Genomic DNA, 23,609 nt, shown 5'->3' with positions numbered 1-23,609 from the left:
AATCTGGATTCATTACGAGATTATTATATAATAATTTTTAAAACAAAACCAAAAAAAAAACTAAACTAGGGCAATAGAGGAAAAAGAAAACAGTCATGTCAGGAAATAAAAAAAGTAGATTGGCTTTATGGTGAAACGAAACAAACAAACACAAAATGACAAATTAGAGGGTTGCAAGTGAAAACAGTTATGAGCCCAGTACCTGTGAAGCAGTGCGCTTGTGCAGGGTGTGGCTGGGTGAATGAGACTTGGACGAGCCACTGGAACTGGAGTTGATGCTGTTGATGCTACACATACTGGATTTTCGAGAGCCCAGAGAGGAGGGGGAGCTAGGTGGGGACGGCTGCTGATTGGATAGCCGGGAGAGTTTATAATATTAGACTCATGACACAACCGTCAAGTCAACTATTAATATTATTTTTACAGGCTAGTGCACTTTAAAAAAAATATTGAAAATTATTGATCTTCAAGATGATTATAAGTTTAAAATTAATAGACTGTGTTAGATATTGTAAATACTAGACTAAGGTTATATATTTTAGAGTGATATGATATCATAGGTAATGATAAATACTGCTCAGAAAGATAATCACTTCCCATTATTAGAGAACACATATACAATATACCCAAAAGACCAAAAGGAAAAATACATAGTTAATAAATCATTTGGAACAAATGTTGATCAAATTGAAATTCTGAATATTTATTTAAATTAATGTTAAACATATTTAGCTTTATCAATTTGAAAAGGCTGAAAAGTGTAAATCTTATAATATTGTGTAGAAATTTTCTGAACAAAATTATTTCTGATTATCTAAAGACAAATGTGAATATAAATAAAATCCTAATGTATTAACTAGAGATTGAATATTCTTAAAGAAAACTAGATATTTGCACATGTATACAATTCTATCTCTAGCCTGAAAACAAGGTCAGAGATTGCTATACCTGATTTAAATTCCAAGAGGCCGTGTCGACGCCCTTTAGATCTAGGATAACTTGCTCGCTAGAAGGAGGAAGAACTGACGGCTCACTAGCCTGCATGCACAAACTCTCCATGATTTCAGAGATGTGGCTGATCTCTGTCAGGAGTTTGAGCTCGTGATCCTGGAACAAAGTTATGAATGGAATATGCCAAGTTGTACAGAGCTCCCAAGAAACATAAGAAAGCAAAGGAAGGGGAAAGAATTAATTACCTGTTGTTATCAGATGGTTTAGAATTACAGTGATTTATGTTTTTGGAAAGAAAATAAAAGAATCTCTTTGTATTCTGGCATAAGTAAGTATTTTCATTGCAAGAGGAAAACGTTCATTTTAATACATTTGAATTAAATGTACAGTTTTAATATCGTCTCTATTCTCAAACTGAAGATGGACGGTCCTAATAACCAGTCGTATATCTGTGGTTTCCATATCTGGCAGTTCTGCAATCAGTTTATTTTCTAAACCAGTGTTTGTTAATTGCTGTGCCTGAATAGGTGTTCCACAAACTACTGGAATAATTAAGTAGTGGTTTAATCTCTCTAAAACAAATAAAGCAAAGTGTTACGCTAAACACTCAGAATGTGCTTAGTGTTCTGTTAAGGAAAAAGTTTGGGAAACACTGTTCTAAAGGGTTGTTTTGGGGCCAGTATTTGGGCATCTTGGTAAAGTAGGCAACATTGCATTGTTTCAGCATTCTCTGGAAACACTCCATTTAGGCAAGTTTTTAACTAACATAACACTGGAGGGAAAAGTAATTTTTAAACACTCCATTTAGGCAAGTTTTTAACTAACATAACACTGGAGGGAAAAGTAATTTTTAAACACTCCATTTAGGCAAGTTTTTAACTAACATAACACTGGAGGGAAAAGTAATTTTTAAACACTCCATTTAGGCAAGTTTTTAACTAACATAACACTGGAGGGAAAAGTAATTTTTAAAGTAACTACAAAAGTTGTTTGAAAAAAAATATGTGTTCTAAAGCTGGCTGTGTTTTAACTTACAACAAATGGTTTCAGGCATGTGATGAACAAACAAAATCGAGATCTTTCCTCAATAAGCGCAGCTCTGACAGAGTTCTTCTCTGTCTCCTCCAACTGATGGTACTTGGTATTCACTTCCATCATGGCACTCTCTAGTTTGTGTTGCATGTCAGACTTACCTAAACAAACAAAAGTCAGTTTTTTAATTCCTAAAAATACATATACATCTGATTGGCTTTGCTACTACAGTGATTGGACCCCACAATGACCTGCTAACTATTGTAAAACAAAACGCAAACTAAAACTCTATGGCCATATTAATAGGTCTTTGGAGCTCACAAAGACCTTCCTTCAGGGAACAGTAGCAGGAGAACAGAGAAAGTGATGAGAAGACAACATTAAAAAATGCACAGGCCTGCCATTGAAAGAGGCTCTATCCAAGGCAAAAGACAGAGAGGAATAGAGAAAGATGGTTGAAAAATCTTCTGTGGTGCCCCAATGGTCCAACAGACTAAGGGATAGGTGAATGTGAGGAATAGAATACAATGAAACCAAATAACAACATTAGTAGCTCTAGGCATTTCTTCCGACTCCTTATAACTGTTGCAAAAGACTTGATGTAAATGAAAAATATTTAGCAACTAGGTCCTAATTATTTATAGAGGGCTTTATGTACAAAGAGATCAAAGACTAGATTTAGAGACAAAAAAACTTTGAAATCTACACACTTTTATACAAACAATTTTTTTTTTTTTTTCAAAAGAATAACTATTTTTTTGAAAAGTGTGGACAAATGTTTACCATGACTTGCACTTTTCTTGACTTTCTTTTGCAGTCTCATTGTATCTGATGCACTCTTCTTGATCTCTTGTTTAGCTTTTTTGTATTCTGAAAAAGAAGAGCTTCATGTGTTACATTTCCTTGCACTTTAGTCTTCTATCCTAAACCCATACATTTTAAAACAACTGTCAATATGAAAAACAAAAGACATAAGCAGTACTGGTTTTTTTTTTTTCTAACATTTGTAAAGCAACTGTTTGCAGAAAACTATAAGATTTTTTATTGTAGTTGATAAGAAAGTCAGTAAATTTAAAGTGGCTTCAGTTTTATTAAAGTTTATAAGCACTGCTTATATTTTTACATAAATCTAATATATAGATTTCATCTAGATTCTAGATCTAGAAGTTGACTAGATCTTAAGAGTTCTAAAATCAGAACTTTAGGTCTAGTGGTAGATCTAGATGTCCATATAATGAACATACCAATAAATAATCACAAAAGTATACTTTTCTAGGTGGCTGAATAAAAAAAATGCTTCTAGCAGCTAATGGTGTTATGGCTTTGAAACCCGAATTGATCACAAAATTATGTAAATTATTTTATTACATTTTAAGTTTAATAATGGAGGTTTAAAAAGTACATTTAAAATTATTTTTTTTCTTGTTTTGAAGTAACATCTTTAATATATAAGCTAAGAAGTTAAACATACACCACTTATATTAAAAGCTCTTTTCTCAGGTGGACCAAAAGCTGCTCTACATGCAAATCCTATTTAACGTTACATACACGAGAAGATGAGAGAAGACAACTGCTCTACTTCATTGAATTAAGATTATTATCTGCACTTGTTTATTAAACTGTCTTCTTCACTGTTTGAATTCATCCATCAACCTCCTGGACTCTTTTGAAACTTCTCTACCTCACAGCTACAGCTGGCAAATATTTTATCATCATAATGATGATTTGATTTCATTTTTGGAAAATTTTAGGTCATGCCAAGCCATTTCATTTTTCCAGAGTTCTCTTCCTTTACTCAGTAAATACAAAAGGGATGCTCAAATCTATATAGGTTACAACTTGAGTATTAAAATGATTTTCACTTAGAAAAAAAAAAATATATTTTGTCCATTGTGGTTTGATTATGACCACTATTGTCATCCGCAGGCATGGGGCTTTTGCACTGTGGTTTTGTGCTTCCTCATGTGGCTGGTGAGACCTATGTGAGTCCGGAATTTTCAGCTGCTCACTGGGGAGTTATTCCAGCCGACTTTAGTGTCACTGGCCTTGCTTTTGTTTTCTCTGACACTTCTCCCAGTGTTGTTCTCTTGTCCTCTACTCTTTGTGCGCCAGTTTTCACAGAAACACAATTATTACATGAGGAATAAAAAAAAAACCCAAAACCTATCATTTATACCCAGGTGTAAACCAAAGGTTTCATTCTCAGTACAAACCTTTAGAGTGATCTTTATCTAGCTGCGCTACAGCTTTCTTCCAGTCCTCAAGCTTTTCTTGTAAAGGTGCAACAAGGTTATCAAGGATTGAACTGATTGGTGAAGTGAAAAGGGGGGGGGGGGAGAGATAGAAACATATAATACCAATACATTCATTGAAAACTATATAAAGATAGCAATTAATAAGATACTATATACATCCAATCAGCATGAAAAAAAATTTATCTTCAATTTTGTACTAAGACAGCAATAAACAACATCATAAATGTCATGATATTTGGGGAGAAAACAAAATGGCAGTAGAGATTTAATAAAGAAAAAAAAAAGGGGGAGTGGCAGGTGTTAAAATTAATTGCTCATAAGACACTTCAGTTTGAGCATTTAGGAAAGACAATCCAAGCAAACTAGAAAGAATAATATTAGGTAATTATCTCCCTGCGTGTGCTTGGCTTTCTTGGTTCACTTTAGCTTCAATTAATCAAGAAGTACTATTTACATAAATTACTTCTACATAGAGACATTTAAAAAAATTTATTTCCTTGTTTCCCAACATTCTTATTTATGCCTTACAATAGGTTTTAAAAACTAAGTAAAAATAATTGTCCTCCAAAAGAATGAGAAGGCAGCTAGTGTGTCATAGACAGGAAGTCTTGAAACATAACTAGGTCACACAGGCTCACACTACAATACATTTACTTTTGTCACACTATCACATTCATCCATCTGAGGGGGCTGACGGGGAGGGAGGTGGGCACTTGAATGACCTTTGAACCTTGCAAGATATTTTCAGACTGCACTTCATCATTCGTTAATGGTCAAAGTGGCAGCTGACACAAATGGTGGTAAACTTATAAAAGTCTTGTCTCCCATAAGATCTATCACTAAACACAGTCCATCCCAATTTGAAGACTAAAACATCCCCATTCTCAATATAACTGATAGACAAAGTGCAACCTTCTTATAAAATGTATGTGCAGTATTATATCCACTGTTAGATAAATGAATAAAACATATTTACTTTGTCAAAAGCTTCAAATGTGATTCTAAGCTTCTATGTCGCATACACAGACGTGTCAGAGCTGAGCCTATTTCTCTTGTTGCACCTAGAAATGAAGAGACATGCAAGCAAAATGTTACTTACAATAAAAAGAATTGGTTCTCATCTTCATCTTTTTACAAAGTTTATATCAACTCAGTCAGTTTGTCTGGTAAAAAGTGTGTACACATTATTTCTCTCACACCCATTCTCAGATCAAGATGAAATTTCGTACTATTATTCATTGACACAGACAAGACTTGAATCAATAAAAAAATTAATCAATTAGACAATTAATTACCGGTAATTAATTATTTTGTTTAATAGCAAACAAAGGAAACTAATACTTCAGTATTCACACACATATATAGCTAAATTTGTTGGGTTTAGTCCCCTTAAATAATTGTTAACGCTATTTCTCCCTCACGCATTCTCAGATCAAGTTGATTTTTAATCAATTATTTATTGTACCTAACAAAACATGAATCAATAAACAAAAATACTAAATTAGTCAATTAATTATTGGTAATTAATTTTTTGTTTGATATTGAATAAGGGAAATAACTTGTACACTATTGGTAGATATAGTTTTAAGGATAGAGTTCTTCTCCTTTAATTAAGCTTATGGATTTTTTTGTTATATTTTGCTTGTTAATTTTTGTTTTCACAACTTGCAAACACAAGAAAAGTCAAACCCCCACCAGAAAAATAATATTTTATATATAATATATATATACAGATTAGAACAGTACAATGAATGTTTTATAGGCCCTAACTTGTCATACAAACAAGAACAGAACATTTTAAAGGAAATCCATAGCAGACCTCAACTGCATGGGGCAGGTAATGTCAAGTTATAAGTCCAACTAATGTCAGGTAACCAACCCATCAGATGTATGTGGAGCCAATAACATCTAAGTACCCAGAACTACCAATCCCACCAGGCCTCTTCAACTTCCACCCATCAGCTCTGTGTCCCTAGCTATGCAGATCTCTTATTTCACCATTTCACCACAATGTTTAAAGAAAGGCACATTCAAAGACATTCCAAGCTGAATGGATCTAGTAGAAAAAATGTAACTACGTATATATAGCTCTGGTTAAATGACATTTCTCCAACAGAGCTATTGTATTCACCTCTGTGTTTGAGATTTAGACTTGAGAACGTTCAAACATTATATCAACAATGAGAACTGGAAAAGAATAATACTAGAAAGATAAAAGCAGCATTCTAACATATTGCGTGTCTCATCTTGTATCTACATTCATTTTAATGTTGACCAGAGTTCACATGTTTACAATCCATTCATGGCTTTTATGGATCATATTAATGTAATAGTACATGGTCTGTAATGCAGCCAAGAAACTCAACTCTGAATAGTTTTTTATGTTTATATATCATCATTGACCTTTAGGTTTAAACCTTGGCTCAAGTCTAGAGCAAAGCCATTTCATTATTACATAAGCATTCAAGAGTAAAAAGTCAAGTTGATTATAGAGCACACTTGAGGCAGCCGCTGCACTTAGAAACAACAATACAGCAGCACTCATAAAACAGTCTGCGTTGATGGTGATATCTGTCCAACAGCTTAGCCTTTGTGTGTGCACGTCAAACTCTTTAACAAAAACTACAAAAATGAATGTCCTCCAAGCCAGCCACTAGAAAGAAGGCTCAGGTACCAACAAGAAGCAATAACTTCATAGAACAAATATAGATCTTAGAATGGTTTATCTAGAGTAGCATAAACAATAGCATCTGCTAATTTATTGTTTTAGTCAAGAAAAATTCTTGGACCACATAAGGAATTAGCATGTCCTTGACAGATTTCTAGAGACAGCAGCACACTGAGACTTGAGGTTGTAAAATGCTCAACAATGCTGCCCCAATTACCATGGTTACAGGAGGAGAACTCATTAAGAAGAAAAGTTTTGTCTGGCCGGATGATATTATTATCTATGCAATATTTTTTATGCCAGTAGCACAACAAGAAACACATTTCCTTCTACAGCATTTTGACCGATGGTGACATGTCATAGTGACATACTGTTTAGTAAGGGATGTTGTGCCTACAAACTGCATAAAGACTTAGGCTCATAGCACTGTAGTTGTGTTGGGAATATATATATTATATAAACACTAATGACAGTAGTCAGGTTTGAGAGTGTTTATATGATCTAACCATGAGTTAATATTTTTATTTACAATTCTTAAGAAGAATGAAAGATATGAACATTTGAAATGTTTTTAGTTTGTTTGAAATGTTTTTAGTTTGTACATTCAGGAAACTCTTCCCTGGACCCGCCTTACAAACACTTGACTGTCAAAAGCTTGTGTCAGTAGAGAGAGCACTAGTCACTTTCATCTCTCTTTAAACAAATGACTAACACATCACCAGATGTACAAATGCTTTTATAAGAGCCTCAAATTGTTTTTACATGAGAATAAAAGTGAATGCACAAAACTTCCTCAGAAAATATTCAGAGCCGAATATGACCCACAGGCTGTGGGCTGTGTTAATCCGATATGTCAAAATGTTTTACTCTTTAATTTTAGGGCCCCCCAGATTAAGGATGTTTCTGCCATGACATAAGAAACATTTGTATATCAAGTTTTATCAAGATTGGTCAAACTGTTTTGATTTCTATGCGAGACACACATACATACACCTTACTTTGTGCTTTATATATTTGATATATATTCAGCATATTGTCACAGACATGGCTAGCTAGAGAATCATTATGTACTATTGGAAATAATATATATATATATATATATATATATCCACTTTTTTTTGGGGGGGGGGGGGGTTAAGTAAAAAATTAAACTTTTAGTCAAGAGATGTTGGTTATGACCATTTGAAAATACTTGGATGAATCTAAGTCAATTATCTGTCTGATATTGTTTTGTTGTTGATCTCACAATTAGATCAATATTAAATGGCTACTAAACTATTCAGTATTGAGATGTATGCAGTAACAATGTAGCAACAGCAGTACATTGAAAAATTAATGCGCACAAAAAAATTAGCCCTAAGCTGCAATGGACTTGATAGTAATGGTGTATCATATAACCTATTTCAATGGAGAACATCTGTTAAAAAAAAAAAAAAAAAAATAGTGCCAGACATTGTTATTGTAACCCTGATTTGTGGGAGGGGGGGGGCATAATATATTACTCCAACAATAAAAGTGCGGCAGGAAATTAGACTTTTATTTTGTACTATTCATGAAGTAGGGGAGACAATAAGCCCACCACTTGGTGACATTTAGCATACATCTGTATTAGAGCAGATAGACAATTGACACTAACTAATTGGCCGTTGGCCAGGAACCAGCTAATTAAGCAAAAGATTACTGTTGATTTCATCCAGCATCAACCCTATTGTTCCGGTGCAAAAGGGATGACTCACGGTTTTAAGCGCAGCTTACTATGAAGTCGCATATGAACTCTGGAACAATGCACAAATTTTGCATGTGAACACTATAATGTAGACAACTTTACACACTATTGAAATAACAATAGAAGATTCATTCATGAATCACTGGTCTGCAGTCAAGAAGCCCCTTTTGTAACAATTTAAATTACAAATGGAAAACTGTGACACGAATGATCTATAGCCTGTAAAAAGCCTTAACAGCTTCTGACAAAGGGACTTCAATAAAGAAACCAATGCTTTCAAAGATTTTTCATTTTCAGAATTATATTAAGCCTGTAACAGCAAAAAATAGGAGTAGATTCAGTATAACTGCTGGTATTATATGCCACTGAATTTGTAGTGAAATGATGAGACACTGAGTTGGGACAAAAAAAGAATGTACACATTTTATTTATCAAACTTAACAAAAATCATTCTTTATCAATTACTAGCTTTCAAAATCATTTACAAAATAAATTGCAACATCATAAGATCAAACTTTAAGCATACATGCACAATACTTTGCTGCAGCTCAAAACAGAAGGAATGGTAAAGATTTCAAACATTTGCTTTGATATTTAAAAAGTTGTATTACACTGAAATAGTCAGGAAACAAAACAAAATTAGTATTAAAAAATATTGGAATTTAAAAAATTACCTTTCGAATTGGTAGCCATATCTGCTACTTTCTGAAATGCTTCTAGGAAGGCACCGATAGTCACCACAGTTGTTCTAGAGAAAACAATCAACAAATAATTTTATTGTTAACCTTAAAATCAGCCAACAAGAAAACCAATGACATTATAATGTTTTTATCTTTATTTAACATGGACTATTGTTAACACATGACATTATAAAGTTTGTATCTTTATTTAACATGGACTATTAACACATGGCTTAAACTATATATATATATCATTTTTTGAAGGAAGATCAGTCATTTATAAGTTAAGGATGTATCTACATTTCATTTGACTCATTCTTCTGTATTCATTGATAACATTCTGTATAATGGGCGTTATTAGGGAAAAGTCAGTTTTTGTAAAAAATATTTTTTTATATTAAATTAACAAATAATTTGATGACCATAATTCCATCTTACTTTAAAGATGAATGAAGTTTGATAGATTTATAGGTAAAATCTTCCCAAATTGGAGAGCTGCCCTGCAATAAAATAAACAAAATATTTGAATTAGAAATATGCAAGTAATTTTTTTTTTTAATTTAATAACTTTTTTAAAATTGACAAATCAATGTTGTTTTTTTTAAGATAAAGATTTTCTGAATGGAGTAGTCAAACCAAAAAGAGTTAAGAGTTTCAAACAGGTTGTGCAAACAAACCATTTATAGAAAGTGGTGTACCCAAATATGTGTTGAAAAAAAAAAAAAGATTCAGAACTCTGATGTATACAAGTGGCTGATTCTAAAAGGAAATAGTATACACACAGGTTTTTTATGAGGTCAAGTTCTGGAGGGGTGCTATCTTACAGAGATAGTTTATTTATAGTTATCTTACATATGTGTGTCACTGCTGACAAGAAAAGTGCAAGATATGTATGTCTCTGGATATGAGTAGAGAAAAGATAAACCTCAGCAGGACACACTCTGATGATAGGCCTAAATACAACTTACGTAGGCTAGTCTACTTAACCTAATAACTTGCCGAATAGTTTCTTTTGAACTAGATATAATTTTGGACAGGTTCTAAAACAGTTAGAAATACAGTGAAATATTAAGGTATTTTGAAACACACATGACTATTTTGATCCCTGCTTCATGAATTTTCAAAAACTAAAACTCAAAGTTGAACTAAATAGGTTGATTGGCATCCATGTCCTTCAACCCTACCTACAGTCTTAAAAAAAGAAAAGCGTTTGTAACTCTTTCAGTGCTGTGTAACTCTCAGCGAGTAACTTGGTTTATAATATTTATTTCACTATCTTTTTTATGTTAAACTTTTTATTTCTCTCTTTTGTTTTAATTTACCGGATGTGGAACTGATTGGTTTTTTTTTTATGATAGTAAATTTAGAAAGCCTTCAGGATATAAGACTTAAAAGTAAGGTAGCAATTATACATAAAACACTGAACCATAATCTTCAAATACAAAAACAAAATTTAATAAAATACTCAGAAAGACACAAAAATAAAGGCACACTCCTCATTATTTGATTTACTTTACTTTTGTAGCCCATTCATTTTCCTTTAAAATAAAATCAAATATTTTTGATTATTCAATAAAATAAAAAAGTTAGAGTTGTTTTAGTAACTGTACCCCCCTTGAAAATTTGTGTTCGTCCCGGAAAACTGAATTTTTTCGATCAAAATAATTCGTACTGAAAGAGTTAATCTAGATTCCAATCTTCAAAAACAAAAAAATTTTATCAAATAAAATAACAATAATTAGGGGAAAGAAAATATCAAAATATAATGTTCTGTTTGTGGCTATAGCATATCTATTATAATACAATACTGGTGACAAATAGGTATTGGCTCACTAAAAAGTCTATAACTCAAAAACTTCTTATTAAAATGTCACAATTTTCTTTCCATTTCACTTAGAAATGGTTTATCTATAACTTGTGATATTTTGAGCTTGAAAGTGCATAGTGGAATTTTAAAATTGTAAAAAATGTGTGAAATAGTGCACAAAATGGCATCTTCTGATGTAACACAGAATACCTGGCTTAGGTTGAAGTAATATTCTACTAAAAGCAAGGATTATTGAACAGACATTTTTGTTGAAATAGGTTAACACTATAATGTTATTGCATTATCTATATCTTTTTATTTTATATTTACTTTGGTATTAATAGATGTCGCCGTAAAAAATGCGTCACAGGTGCATCACATGATGTCCCACTAAACTTGAAATTTTAAACCTTTATCAATTCTAAGCAAAGTATAGGATTGTGTTTCTGTTACTAAAAGCATCATGATTAATTTACAAAGTGTAATTTTTCTTTAAAACTGAAAAAAAGTTATATAATATAATTTTAGTATAATAGGTCTTGGTGTCCCAGGTGAAGCGCCTCAAATGCGCTTGACAAAAAGAACAATATTTTTTTTAAACAAAGTTATTAATGTCATACTGCTTAGTACACAATTAGCTCCATTTTCTTGGGAAAAGGCTACAAAGTAATTAACAGGAGACATTAATAGACATGGTGTCCCGCATTTTTTCACTGTAGCACCTGAAACACTGCATGTTAAATCATACCAGAAAATCTCAGAGATCTAGATATAAGTAGTTTTCTCACATAAGTTTTGAATTATAATAAGAATTAAGCTTATTATTCTCAAGTTTGGTCTAGAATACATAGAATACTATTTTTTAATCTAAGTTAATGCAAACCTTATTGTTTTATCATTGTTTGTGGTGCTTCACGGGACACTGAACAAGTCTTGATCTAGATATAGGTCTTGTGTAGATTTAAATCTACTCTATATTTCAATTTATATGTAAATCTAGTTTTGGATCTTGTTCTTGGTGCATTGAAAGTCATAAAGCTGCACCTTTTAGTCTATGATTAGGTCATGTTTGAGGCAGTTATGTCTAATATATTTTTATAGGATTGTTGAACACACACACACAAAGGCCTAGTACATTCATTTGAGGTTATAGAAAACTATTTTGTGGATCATTGATAAAAGAATAATTGGTAATGTATTTACAAACTTTAAAAAAATTGTATTTCAGCATGTATTAACAAAAAAAAAACTATATATTTCATATTGGTGTCCCATTGTAGCACCTGCAACATCTTGTGATATAATAGTCATGTTGTAATAAATGCTTGAATTATTGAGATATTGCAGCTAATAATAGCCTATATGAGCGCAAACATAACATAAGTGCTCAAAAACTTCAATTTCTCTATCTAGCAGCTTAATACAATAGTAACATTCAAATTATGCTAAGAAAGCAAACAAATTAACAGTTAGTTGTACTTTAATCATCAATGGTGTCCCGGTGATGCACCTGAAATGCAATAGTGGGTACCCCCTTTTGCCAGCACTGCTGAGGAAATGTACATATTCCAATTCATTTTCTATTGATAAATTCTTTAAGTACAATGGGTGAAGAAGTGAATACACTTAAAATGAAACCAAAAACTTCCTCTTTAATTTTTTGGCCTAATGTGACACTTTTTGATACCAGTACTGGAGAAACACTCATATATTAATATATATTTATGTGTGCATATTTAAAAACTCTGCTATTGATTGAAATTAATACATACAATTCTAAAAAAAAAAATCTGCCCACAAGCCTGAATTATTTGTTCAAGTAGAAAATCTGAACTATTCTTCACCCTGGGAGATTGGCATTGAGAGAGCCAATAAATGCATTGCATTTAATTTATTGATCATGAAGCTGGTTCATCTTTCTTCTCCCTGGCCTGCCTTGTGGAGGAGCCAGAATTAAAAGCTGCCAGTTAGGCTCACAAGCAGTCACTGTTGATTTAGGGTCATAGTACAAGTTCCTGAGATTGACAACTGTGTGCATGTATGTCTGTGTGTGTAAAGACAATTCTTGTAATCAAGTTATCTAAAAAAAAACACATTTTTTTGTCAATCAGCAATTAAATTTATTTGCCATTTGAATAGTTTTTCAATATATGTAAAATGTTTTTACTGCTAATAATTTCTTACATACTTGTACCTGGTTCACATGTGTATTTTTTCAGTGAAACTATGGTATGAATAAATATACTGGATTTGCTTTTGTTATAATGTATTGTAGTGTGTAATACACACATGAAAGACACATTTCCTCAAGAATAATAAAGATTTTCTATAAAATTATATTTAATAAACTCATCAAAGAGTAAATAAAAAATATAACTTTTGCTAATTTTAAAATGAATAAAACAAGCTTGAACATATGTACATCTAACAAAGGTTGCTGAAGGGATACCTACTAAATTATAAAAACAAAAGGCATAGTCTATGCCCTTTTATCTTAACAGTATGCACACACAAAAATTGTGTTTTAAAATATTTTTTTTTTGGTTACTATAAACCAGTGTTTATAAAGATAAAGGCACATTCTTCCTTCCATCAGCTAGGACAAATGTGTACAAATGCTCCTTCTTCCCTAGTGCTATTGGAGCATGGAATGGGTTGCCTAAGCCAGCCAGGAAAACCAGTGACTTAGCAGAATTTCGGTCATTAGTTAATATGCATGACTAAATGCATGATGCGTATGACGTGTAATCATCTTTTTTTTTTTTTGAAGTAACGTCTGTATCATATTTATAAGATAAGTTTCCCAAACTTATTCCTTAATGGAACAAATTCTGAATATTTAAGCTTAGTTTATTTTTAGAGAGATTAATTCATGTGATGGCCTACTAGTTAATTATTCCAGTAGTTTGTGGAACATCTAATTAGGCCTTGCTCAACACTATGGTCCCATGGAACAGAAGTTTGGGAAATACTTCTATAAACCAATAATAATCTACATATTTATTTATAAAAAGATCAGTTGTTCAGACTTAGAGCAAGAACAAGTTGATAGTAAACAACGTACACTCCATTTGTGACTGACATTTAAATATTATCTACCAAATATCTAGAGTTCAGCCAACCATTTAATTCCTGACATATCTAGAAAACAAGTAGGTCTATTTAATTGAAACAGAAGTAGAAAAAAAAAAGGGAAAATAAAGATAGATACATAGTATACAATCTGCTTCTTCACCACCACCTCCCCAACTGGCACATCAATCAGCTGGAAAGGGGAGGGAATGGGGGGAAAACTTCACAGGCTATCGCATAACATATATACAATACTTATTAAATGTAATTAAGCTGAGTGACTAGTGAAACCAGCAGGGTAGTTTGGATAGAGTCCAAGCTGAATGCTGAAGAGAGACATTTTATTTACCTACTAGAGGGATCTCAAGTATGGTAGATTCAATAGTAAAGGTCAAGATAAATTATAAAATACTCTTAATAATAATCCATTCCATCTTGCTATCTCTTTAGATACATATTGTATGCTAAAGCTAATTATTTTGTTAATTTGAAAGACAAGTATTTATTAGCTTCTTTTAATAAACTATCTACTTAACTATCTATCTAAAAGTTTATGAGATGGGAGTACATTTCTCTCGTTTCTTTGGCTAATGGTGAAAGAGAAAAGAATGAGACAGATTTTTCCTAATAGAACTGAAGCCATCATTTGAGTTGTGTGGATGCATGTATATCATGCCACTTAAAAAATTGAAGCCTAGATTGGATTTCTACATTTAAGTTACTACACTCCTTGAATTAATGAACTTCAGATATTTTGTCCAATTGATGTTTCACATCACCAACCAGTCCAAATGTCTACATCGTGTCTTTCCTAAACTAAATGTTGCATTGGGAAAAAAAAAAAGATTTACATCTGACGATGATCCATCACTTTTGTAAAAAAAAACAACACTAAATTTGGAGACTATCTATTGGCCCCTAGAAACTCTGTACAGAGTGCATAATGAATCCTCAAAGGTTGAGTTCATTGGTGCATAATGAATCCTCAGTTCATTGGTGCATGATGAACCTCTGTTCATTTGTGCACTATGAACCTTGCGATCTATAGGGCAGATGATGTAAAGGTCATCTGTTTCTGAGGCTTACAATTAACAAAGGTGTCATGTGGCCAGCACAACGACCAACCTAATGTCAGGTACCCATTAGGAGCTGGGTGGACTCAGGGGCAACCAAAGATCCTGAAATGAAAAATTGCAGTCTTTACCAGGATTCAAACATAGGACCCCCAGTTTGGAAACCATGCGCTTTATCCTGCAGCCACAGTACCTCCCCTATCAATATTAAGTTAAATAAAAGCTATATAATTTTATCTTTTTGAACTTTCAAAATGTCCAAATTATGAATGGACTGAACACAGATCTAAAAACATTGTAAATATGATGACAAAGATGAGACAAACATGATATGTAACAATGAATGATCATGAATCTTTAATCGTAGATCAGCGGTTCTCAACCTTTTATGCTCGGCGACCCCTTTTTACAATCCCCCACTTAGCCGCGACCCCCCCCTGCACACACACACACATAGAAGAAAAGACAATAACAATCCATCTTTTCAATGGTCTTTGGTGACCCCTGGCAAATCGTCAATCGACCCCCCAAGGGGATCGTGACCCACAGGTTGAGAACCCCTGTCGTAGATCAAAATGAGAAAGAAATTAAAAATGGGACTTGTGGGACAGGATTTGAATCAAATGTAAGTTTTTTACAATTTATGCATCTACACAGTTCCATATTTGACCAATTTATTTCTTTGTTCAAAAATGGAGTCTTCTATGTTCTATCTCTATGTTATTACACATTAACATAATGATCATATATTTATATACTTATACAGAGATATGGATAAAATTGTATTCATAATTCTAACTGGCCAGCACTAATGAACTTAAAACGTGTCCAGTCATATTTAAGTGAAACTAATTAATATCCACAAGTTAAAAGCATGATTTGTAAATAAGCCTGTACATCCATGGGCATTACACAATCAGCACAAACAACAATTAGGTGAAAATTATAAGGTTAAAGGTTAACTGCAATATTCTCACAATTTCTTGTAAAATAACCAAGCTTTTCATTTCAATGTCAAAAAAAAAAATATATTAGTTGTTTATGTTATTAATCATAAATAAATGTATGGTCTGGGATGTTGTTTAAGAAATACACGTATATTTGTATACCAGAATGGGAGCCACAAGCAAGATTCCTGCCTCCTCAATTGCAGTATGGTGTCCTGACAGAAATGTCCTTAATAAGTAATGAATCCTTTCTAGTTAACAAGGAAATCTAACATAGCCTTCCATGAGCAGTTCCAAATATAATATGATATATACAGGTAAGTGTTAGAATGTTTGCTAACCACCCATATCAAGCCTGGCACACTGTTGTTCACAGGAGTCACATCCCCTGTGTCGAGTCTCTCGTGGTCAGAGGCTGTTTACGAGTAGGAACATGAAGAGGATAAAAGCTTCTGGTCTCCTTTCAGCAAATCGACTGGGTGAGACTAAAGGAGATGGGAACCTGTAATGGTTGTGATTAAACGAGATTCCCTCATCACTGGCAGAAATCCTTTGCTTGAATGAAAAGGAGCTTTGCATTGTTTCTGGTCACTCTACAGAGTGGCTCAAAATCAGTGGGAACATTACTGATAATTATTTTCAAAATAATATAAAGGCAGCATAAAACATGAGAAAAGTAAAAAAAAAAGGTATAATCTAGTACTAGAATTGTCTTAGTTAATATGCAGTGTACTGCAATCCATTGCTGTTACAAGAAATGATACAAATATAAATAACATTGTACATACATGATGTCAAATAAATGTTCTGGGTTAAATTAGAAAAAAAAAAACAACAACATCCAGACTTGAATTAACTATAAATACAAAACAAAAAGTAGAAAACAAAAAAGGAATCATGTGATTGGCTAGATTCCAACATCACTTCCAATGATGTATAGCTCTACATTCTTGCCTTACCTTCTTAGCTCTACAGGTTCATTTTACCTCCATTAACAATTATCGTTATATATATTAAAACCATAGTAAATCTTATCAATTAGTATTAAAAAAATAAACTAGCATTCCATCTAGGGTTTCTATAGATAAAAACTTGAGGATAGTTTTGTTTGACTAGAACTAACACAAGCTGCCTTAGTATAGTATTTCTTTAATTAAGCTGTGAAAACGGAATGAATTCAAAACTTTCTGAATAAAAGCCTGATAGTGCACTACCATGGTTATGTAGAGCTCAAAACCTGTTGAGGGAGTGAATGTTGGAATGTTGTGTGTCATTGTGTTAACACAGCGTGTAAAAAAATTGACTCATGAATCTGGCGTTATAGTGTTGGCGTTGTTTATGGTTATCAAGTATAGCATTTATAGTTAACATCCACATCCAAAGAATTCTAAGATCATTTGACCACCCATTTTAAATTTGATCAAATTCATATAAAATGCTGATTTGAAACAGAAACTTTAATAACATTTTTTTATTTAATTTCGTAAAACAGTGTTTCCCAAACTTTTTAACAGAACAGTTTGCACATTCTAAGTATTGTTTGTAAAATGTTTTACAAAGCAAACATGTTTTGGATGTTTCTTCAAAGTTGAAGATAATCTACTTCCAAACCTCCCGCAGGACAACTGGGGTTGGTAGCGGGCAGAGTTTGAACCCGGGACCATTGATAAGTTGGAACGACAGTCCAGCATGCAAACCACACAACCAGGCAGCCATTTAGTAGAACACTTTGCTTGAATTCTTAGTGTGGTGGCCTACTAGCTAATTATTCCTATTCAGGCCACGGAACACAGTTTAGGAAACACTGCTGTAAAGTTTTTGTAAAAGTCAAATATTTCTCACAGGTTTTAATTCTGTTGTTGCCCAATGTTGTAATAAAAATATTAATGACAATTAAAGTTAAATCTGAAATTTTATCTGATATTTATCATTTGCATTTCATGAATGGATATTTACATAACATACAAACATAATGTTTTAATTTGTATGCCAGTAGAATGTGTGTGTATAAAAAAACAATTACTTACTCGTAAATCATTAACAACTGTTTGAAAGAGTCCACCAAGTATCCCAACATCCTTTTCTGGATTGGATTTGGTATCCTCCATGTTTAGTATGTATCACTTATATCCAAGTAAGAATTTATAACAACACAATTAATCCAGGTCCACGTTCGGAAACTACTTTTTGAAATAATCCACTTGACAAAACTAGGACAACGATGAGGATAAAACAGGCCACAGTATATCAGCAGAAAACATTCTAGAGCTTGTTACCATAGCTTGAGACAATGATGTAGCTTTGAATAAAAAGCCTGTAGGAAAAGAATAATAATAATATTTTTTAATTTAAAAAAAAAAAGACTAAATATGGCAATTAAAAGTTCAAAGAATATTTACTTTTTTAAAAGTTGAATTAACTCAAAAGTGTTTTTTTCCACAAACGGTGCTTGCTTGTTAAATAGCTACCTTAATTTTTAACTGATAACAAAAGTTTCTTTAAAAAATAATATATATAATATAATGGTGTCCTACACAAATCACTGTGTTAATAAATATATATATATATATATGTAAAGAAAAAGATATCCTTGTATGAGTTTGTCTTAGCAAAATATACAACAAAAATGTTTTCATCTTTATATTTCTAACAATGTTAAAAAAAATTCACAATGTAAAAATCAAACACATCTTTTCATTTGAAGGAATATATTTAAAATAATTTATAACTTAAGATTTATTTTAGAATCTAAATTATTTTTGCTGAGTCACTTTACCTCTATCATTTTTAATTAAAATCAAATTATTTTAAAAAATTGACCACAAGTTATAAAAGTATAATTTCTATCTAAATATTAATGTTTATTTTCTTTAGTCTGGATTCAAAGTGCAATAAAAAAATAAATAGATCAATATTTTTTCTTTCCACTAAACTGTTACATGTATCAAATTTTTTATATATTATAATATACATAAATATTATCTAGATACAATGAATAATATAAATCTCTAACAATCTTACAAGTTTAAACACTAACACTGGTGTCAATGGTGACTTTCCTTAAATAAACACAGCTACAAGTAACAAGTAGAATCTTAGTCTAAACTTCAAAGACTAATGGAAATTTTTTTTTTCAAAGGAAACAACAGTCCTACACACTTTAACACACCCAAATGACTCTTAAACTATAAACCAAGAAGCATTCTTGTGTCAAGAGAGAAAATGTAAGCTTATTTCCACTCCTATCACTAAGCTATTTATAAAATTAGACGCCTAGGCTCTGTGCTGCCTGTAAATAAACCACTCCTCACTACCTGGTTTTAAAAAAAGAAACTTTTTATTTATGTAACAAAATGTAGAGTGTCAAGTCACAGCAATTTTTAATTGTCAAGGAAATACTTCTAAAAGGATTCAAGTTAATTGTGTGACATTTAAATGGCATTACTTGTCAAAACTAAATTTGTAACTATATCTAAAAACATTAGAAACACAAGCATAGAGACACAAATCTAAACTCTAGATCTAGATCATCTATGACATAATAATTTGACGAAAAATGTCAATGATTAAATGTTAGAAACTTCCAACTGAACTTTTAAATCATTCTAGTAGATCTAGAATCTAGTCAAATCTAGATTTAGTAATTTTAGTCATACGGTAGTCATCATACCCTACCGGCCTACGCTACTAGTACTACAGTACTAGACAATGGTCACGTTTATAACACCATGACCATGCCAATCTCAAATTATAATTTATTTAGATCTAGATTATTTCCAGATCTAAGACAGACTAAGATGGTTAAGTCTTTAACTACCAGAAAATAAACAGAAAGATATTTTTACTATTTTTAGCGACATGCCAGACTTTCTCATACGTCATAGAGTCATAGTATTACTAACACTCGGCCATCCCTTCGGTGTACGAACGCAAATGTTTTCCCGACCTACACAACAAAGACCTTAGCATTAAGACACGAGTTCCTAGATCTAATTACATCTAGAGATCATATTCTCATTCTGCCACTATAGATTCTTCTAACAACAATGAATGAGACAGGAGCCGAAAAAAAAGGGGGGGTGGGGTACGTATTACAGTTAAGCTGATGCCAACACAGATACTGCCTGCCTTATTGTGTGTGTAACTCTCTTTTTTTTCCCCCACTGCTTTATTGGCAACACAAGGCACATACACAGTCTCTCCCATCACACTGTCGGTACTTGTCTATAAAGACCGAGGGTGAAAAAAAAAACTAAAGTGATTTCGATTTACCTTATTCGCTGTTGTACTGGACATCTAATAAGTTTAGTCCTATAAGCCAACCATAAAAGAATCCCATGATTATGAATAGAATATCCTAGGTCACTGCTAGAAAAAGATCTAATCCACTAGTAAATGTGCTGGCTCTATTTGTTTACTGGTGCATATTATTTTTGCTCGGAAAATGGAGGAGCACCGAACTCGTTTTTACTCGTGGTCACGTGACCCGTTTTAAGAGGGGTCCCCCCCCCTCCTCTCCGCGCCGAAGCATTTCCTGTTCACCTTTAACCTATTAGAATCGGGGGAAATGGAGACGAATAATGAGGCAGATATCTCGATGTATTTGAAAAAAAAAAGATTCTTTATTTCCCATAGTCGATTTAATGTTTGACACAGAAATGGATTCGTTGCACAGCACATGCATCTTCATTGCGTGTCCTAGTTTCAAACCATACCGCAAACATTGGGTTTACTGACATTGTAAAATAACGGTGTCAAGGTCACTTTTGGCCGTTTGTACAGCCGGCATACTTGCTGTCATTACTTCTAGATCTAGTAGCGAGTGTTAACTGGTTACGAAAGGCTTCTTGCGTCCCGCGCTTGACTAGTGTTACACGGTGGCGTCGATAACCCGAAATTGCCAAAATGTAAACACATACAAGTTAGCCTTATCCGATTGGCCTAATACTCTAATTCGAACATGCATATGCATAATCCATATATAAATAATAACTAATAAATAAATATTATAGCCTTGTATCAGGGCCGAATTTAAGGGAAGTCAGGCTGGGCCAAAGCCTCATTGCCTCCACAAGAAAGAGGGTTCCACAAAAAGAAAGAAATATATATCCGAATTACGAGGGGTCCGAAAATTATTTTTTTTTCTAAAAATTTTATTTTCGCATATTTTACGGCTGGCTAAAATGTCGTGTAGGCCTACGCTTGTAGCATGCTAGGAATAAAGTAACTACAGGTCCGGAGTTACGACAGTGCGTCTACAAGGGCCTTACCCTCCACAAACTCAAAAATATACACTTTTTAAAACTAAAATATGCATATACTTCCACAAAAATCTGTCACTGGCAATGTCTGAAGCCTCTTCCCACCTGCTCTAAGGTCCTCCATGAAAGTGTGGCGCCAAGTTATACTAGAATGTCTCTATTTGCGCTTTCCTCGTAATGGCCTCTATGTCATCGCAACTCTTATTATACGTAATTCATTTTCTCGGAGAACAGGTCCCAGGAGATTTAATAATTTCAGATTTCCAGGAGTTTTTGTGTGTGTATATTTTGCAATTTCAGGAGATTTCCATCACGTTCTGAAAAAATCAGGAAATCTGAAATCATTAAAATCTCATGAAAACTCAAAAACTCATATTGTTTTTGTAAAGTAGTTACGCTGAGGTTGTCAATTGTAGTCAAACTGAATTTCCATTTGATTGGATCAAATAAAATTATCTTATCTTATAATGATGAATGTATTTTCTATTTCAAAATATTAATTTTGACATAATGCTTATCCCTACCCAGACTAAGGCCCCCCAATGGTTAGGGCCGGCCTGCCGTCGCCGAACGTTTTGGACTGAAAGTCAGTAAGGCCCCTAGAAGACTTCAAAGCCTAATATTCTGTTATAAATTTGGTCCACGGAGCGTCTTGCTATGCCCTTGATTTTCTCTTTGTAATTGGTCTTACACTGTGAGGTATGCGCACTGGACTGTGCTTCGTTACTGTCTCGATGGTCCCGGGTTCACATCGTGCCCGCTGCCACGCCCCGTAGTCCTGCAGGACGTTTGGACTAGGAAGTACATTATCTTGAACTCTGAAGGAACATCCGAAACTTGTAAAACTTCCGAAACATGTAAAACATTTTACAAACAGGACAAAGCCAGCCATTCTTATTCCATATGCTAAGACACATCTCCATCTTCCCTAGTGCCATTAGAGCATGAGGCGGATAGCCTGAATCAGACAGGAAGTCAATGACTGAGCAGAGTTTAAGTCTCTAACTAGCATGCACGACTATATTAACACATGGATACGTGTAGGGTCTAATTTAATTATCTTCTCTTTTGAAAAAAAAAACGTCTTTAAGTGATAAGATTTATTATAGCCTACTAGCACTTTTTTCCATAATAATGGAACAGTCTTAAACAGAATTCCGTGACGTTGATAGGCTCCAGTCCCTAGGGACGGATTTAAGAATCTAGAGGCCCGAGGCAGGACTTTTGTGCCGACATCTACGCTTTTCGAAAAGATTCCCTTATGGATGAAAATGCTTATATCTAAAAACATGCTATATTTTAGCAATTTAATCTCGCTTTCCTTTTTAAAAAAACATTGTTGGCTATATGCATATTTTAGCTTAAAAAGTGTATAGTTTTAAGTGTGTGAAAGTTAGTAGACCCACTGTCTTGAATCCGGAGCTGTATTTATTTATTCCGAGCTTGCTACAAGCAAACTCTTTTTAATGCGAAAAAAGAAATTTGACCAAAAAAAAAAAAAAATTAAATTCAAAGTTTTTGACTCGTCGCGCGAAATTCGGATATATTTTTAATCTCCTTTGTGGAGGCCCCTTTCTTGTGGATTCTCCAGTGATGTAGCCCCACCTGCCCTCCCTTAGATCCGGCCCTGCCAATCCGTCCTACACATTTAGCGATTACAAAAAACAAACAACATAAGGTGTGGGTTTCGAATTGGGAGATCCGATGCCTTGATAAGGAATGCGAGACGTTCTGATAAGGGGAGACGGACGTTGCTGGGACCAAACAAAAAATAATTTTAGCGTAGCTTTACATTCATTTTTGTTAAACCAAGTAAAATAACATGTTTCAAAAATTAAAATATTTTAATCAAGAAACGCAGTCTACATACAAATGTAATAATGTCGTCTTAACCTTTTCCTCGAGAAGTTTTTGCAATAATATCTACGTGTACTCTAAACTTTTTAAAGAAGGCTACATACGTCTTCGTTTACGCCATGTTTCTCGACTTTCTTAATTCAGAGTGGTCGAATTTCTCCGACTATCATAAAACGTTATGTCGACAACTTTTTTCCGGGGAAAAAAAATCAGCAACAATACGTCTTACTTAGAAAAGATAAAGAAGATAAACAAGCAAAATAAAAAAAAAAATAAAAAA

The 23,609-nt window shown here is 33.1% G+C and overlaps 1 protein-coding gene across 13 annotated transcripts in view; it reads right to left on the bottom strand.

Annotated features, from left to right (window-relative positions):
* Positions 1–20,710, bottom strand: part of LOC106055091 (protein MTSS 1-like) — a 38,738-nt gene extending 18,028 nt beyond the window's left edge. For 5 of the 13 annotated variants that reach the window (XM_013211215.2, XM_056034907.1, XM_056034910.1 and 2 more), the window contains exons 1-10: positions 20,484–20,710; positions 18,239–18,525; positions 9,751–9,812; positions 9,307–9,380; positions 5,215–5,299; positions 4,197–4,288; positions 2,767–2,853; positions 1,987–2,144; positions 949–1,107; positions 203–346 (exon numbers count right to left, since the gene is read on the bottom strand). In XM_013211215.2, coding sequence (XP_013066669.2) covers positions 203–346; positions 949–1,107; positions 1,987–2,144; positions 2,767–2,853; positions 4,197–4,288; positions 5,215–5,299; positions 9,307–9,380; positions 9,751–9,812; positions 18,239–18,319 — 942 coding nt within the window. In that variant the 5' untranslated portion in view covers positions 18,320–18,525; positions 20,484–20,710. Of the gene's footprint in view, positions 1–202; positions 347–948; positions 1,108–1,986; positions 2,145–2,766; positions 2,854–4,196; positions 4,289–5,214; positions 5,300–9,306; positions 9,381–9,750; positions 9,813–18,238; positions 18,526–19,232; positions 19,526–20,056; positions 20,217–20,483 lie in introns of those variants that run through there. The other 8 variants (XM_056034908.1, XM_056034912.1, XM_013211214.2 and 5 more) reach the window with 7 other exon arrangements.
* Between the last annotated feature and the right edge of the window lie 2,899 nt (positions 20,711–23,609).

The sequence above is a fragment of the Biomphalaria glabrata genome, chromosome 7 (genome assembly GCF_947242115.1).
Source record: "Biomphalaria glabrata chromosome 7, xgBioGlab47.1, whole genome shotgun sequence".
Classification (NCBI taxonomy): domain Eukaryota; kingdom Metazoa; phylum Mollusca; class Gastropoda; family Planorbidae; genus Biomphalaria; species Biomphalaria glabrata.
Note: the sequence above shows the minus strand (reverse complement) of the source record. Positions and strands in the feature narration are given on the sequence as shown.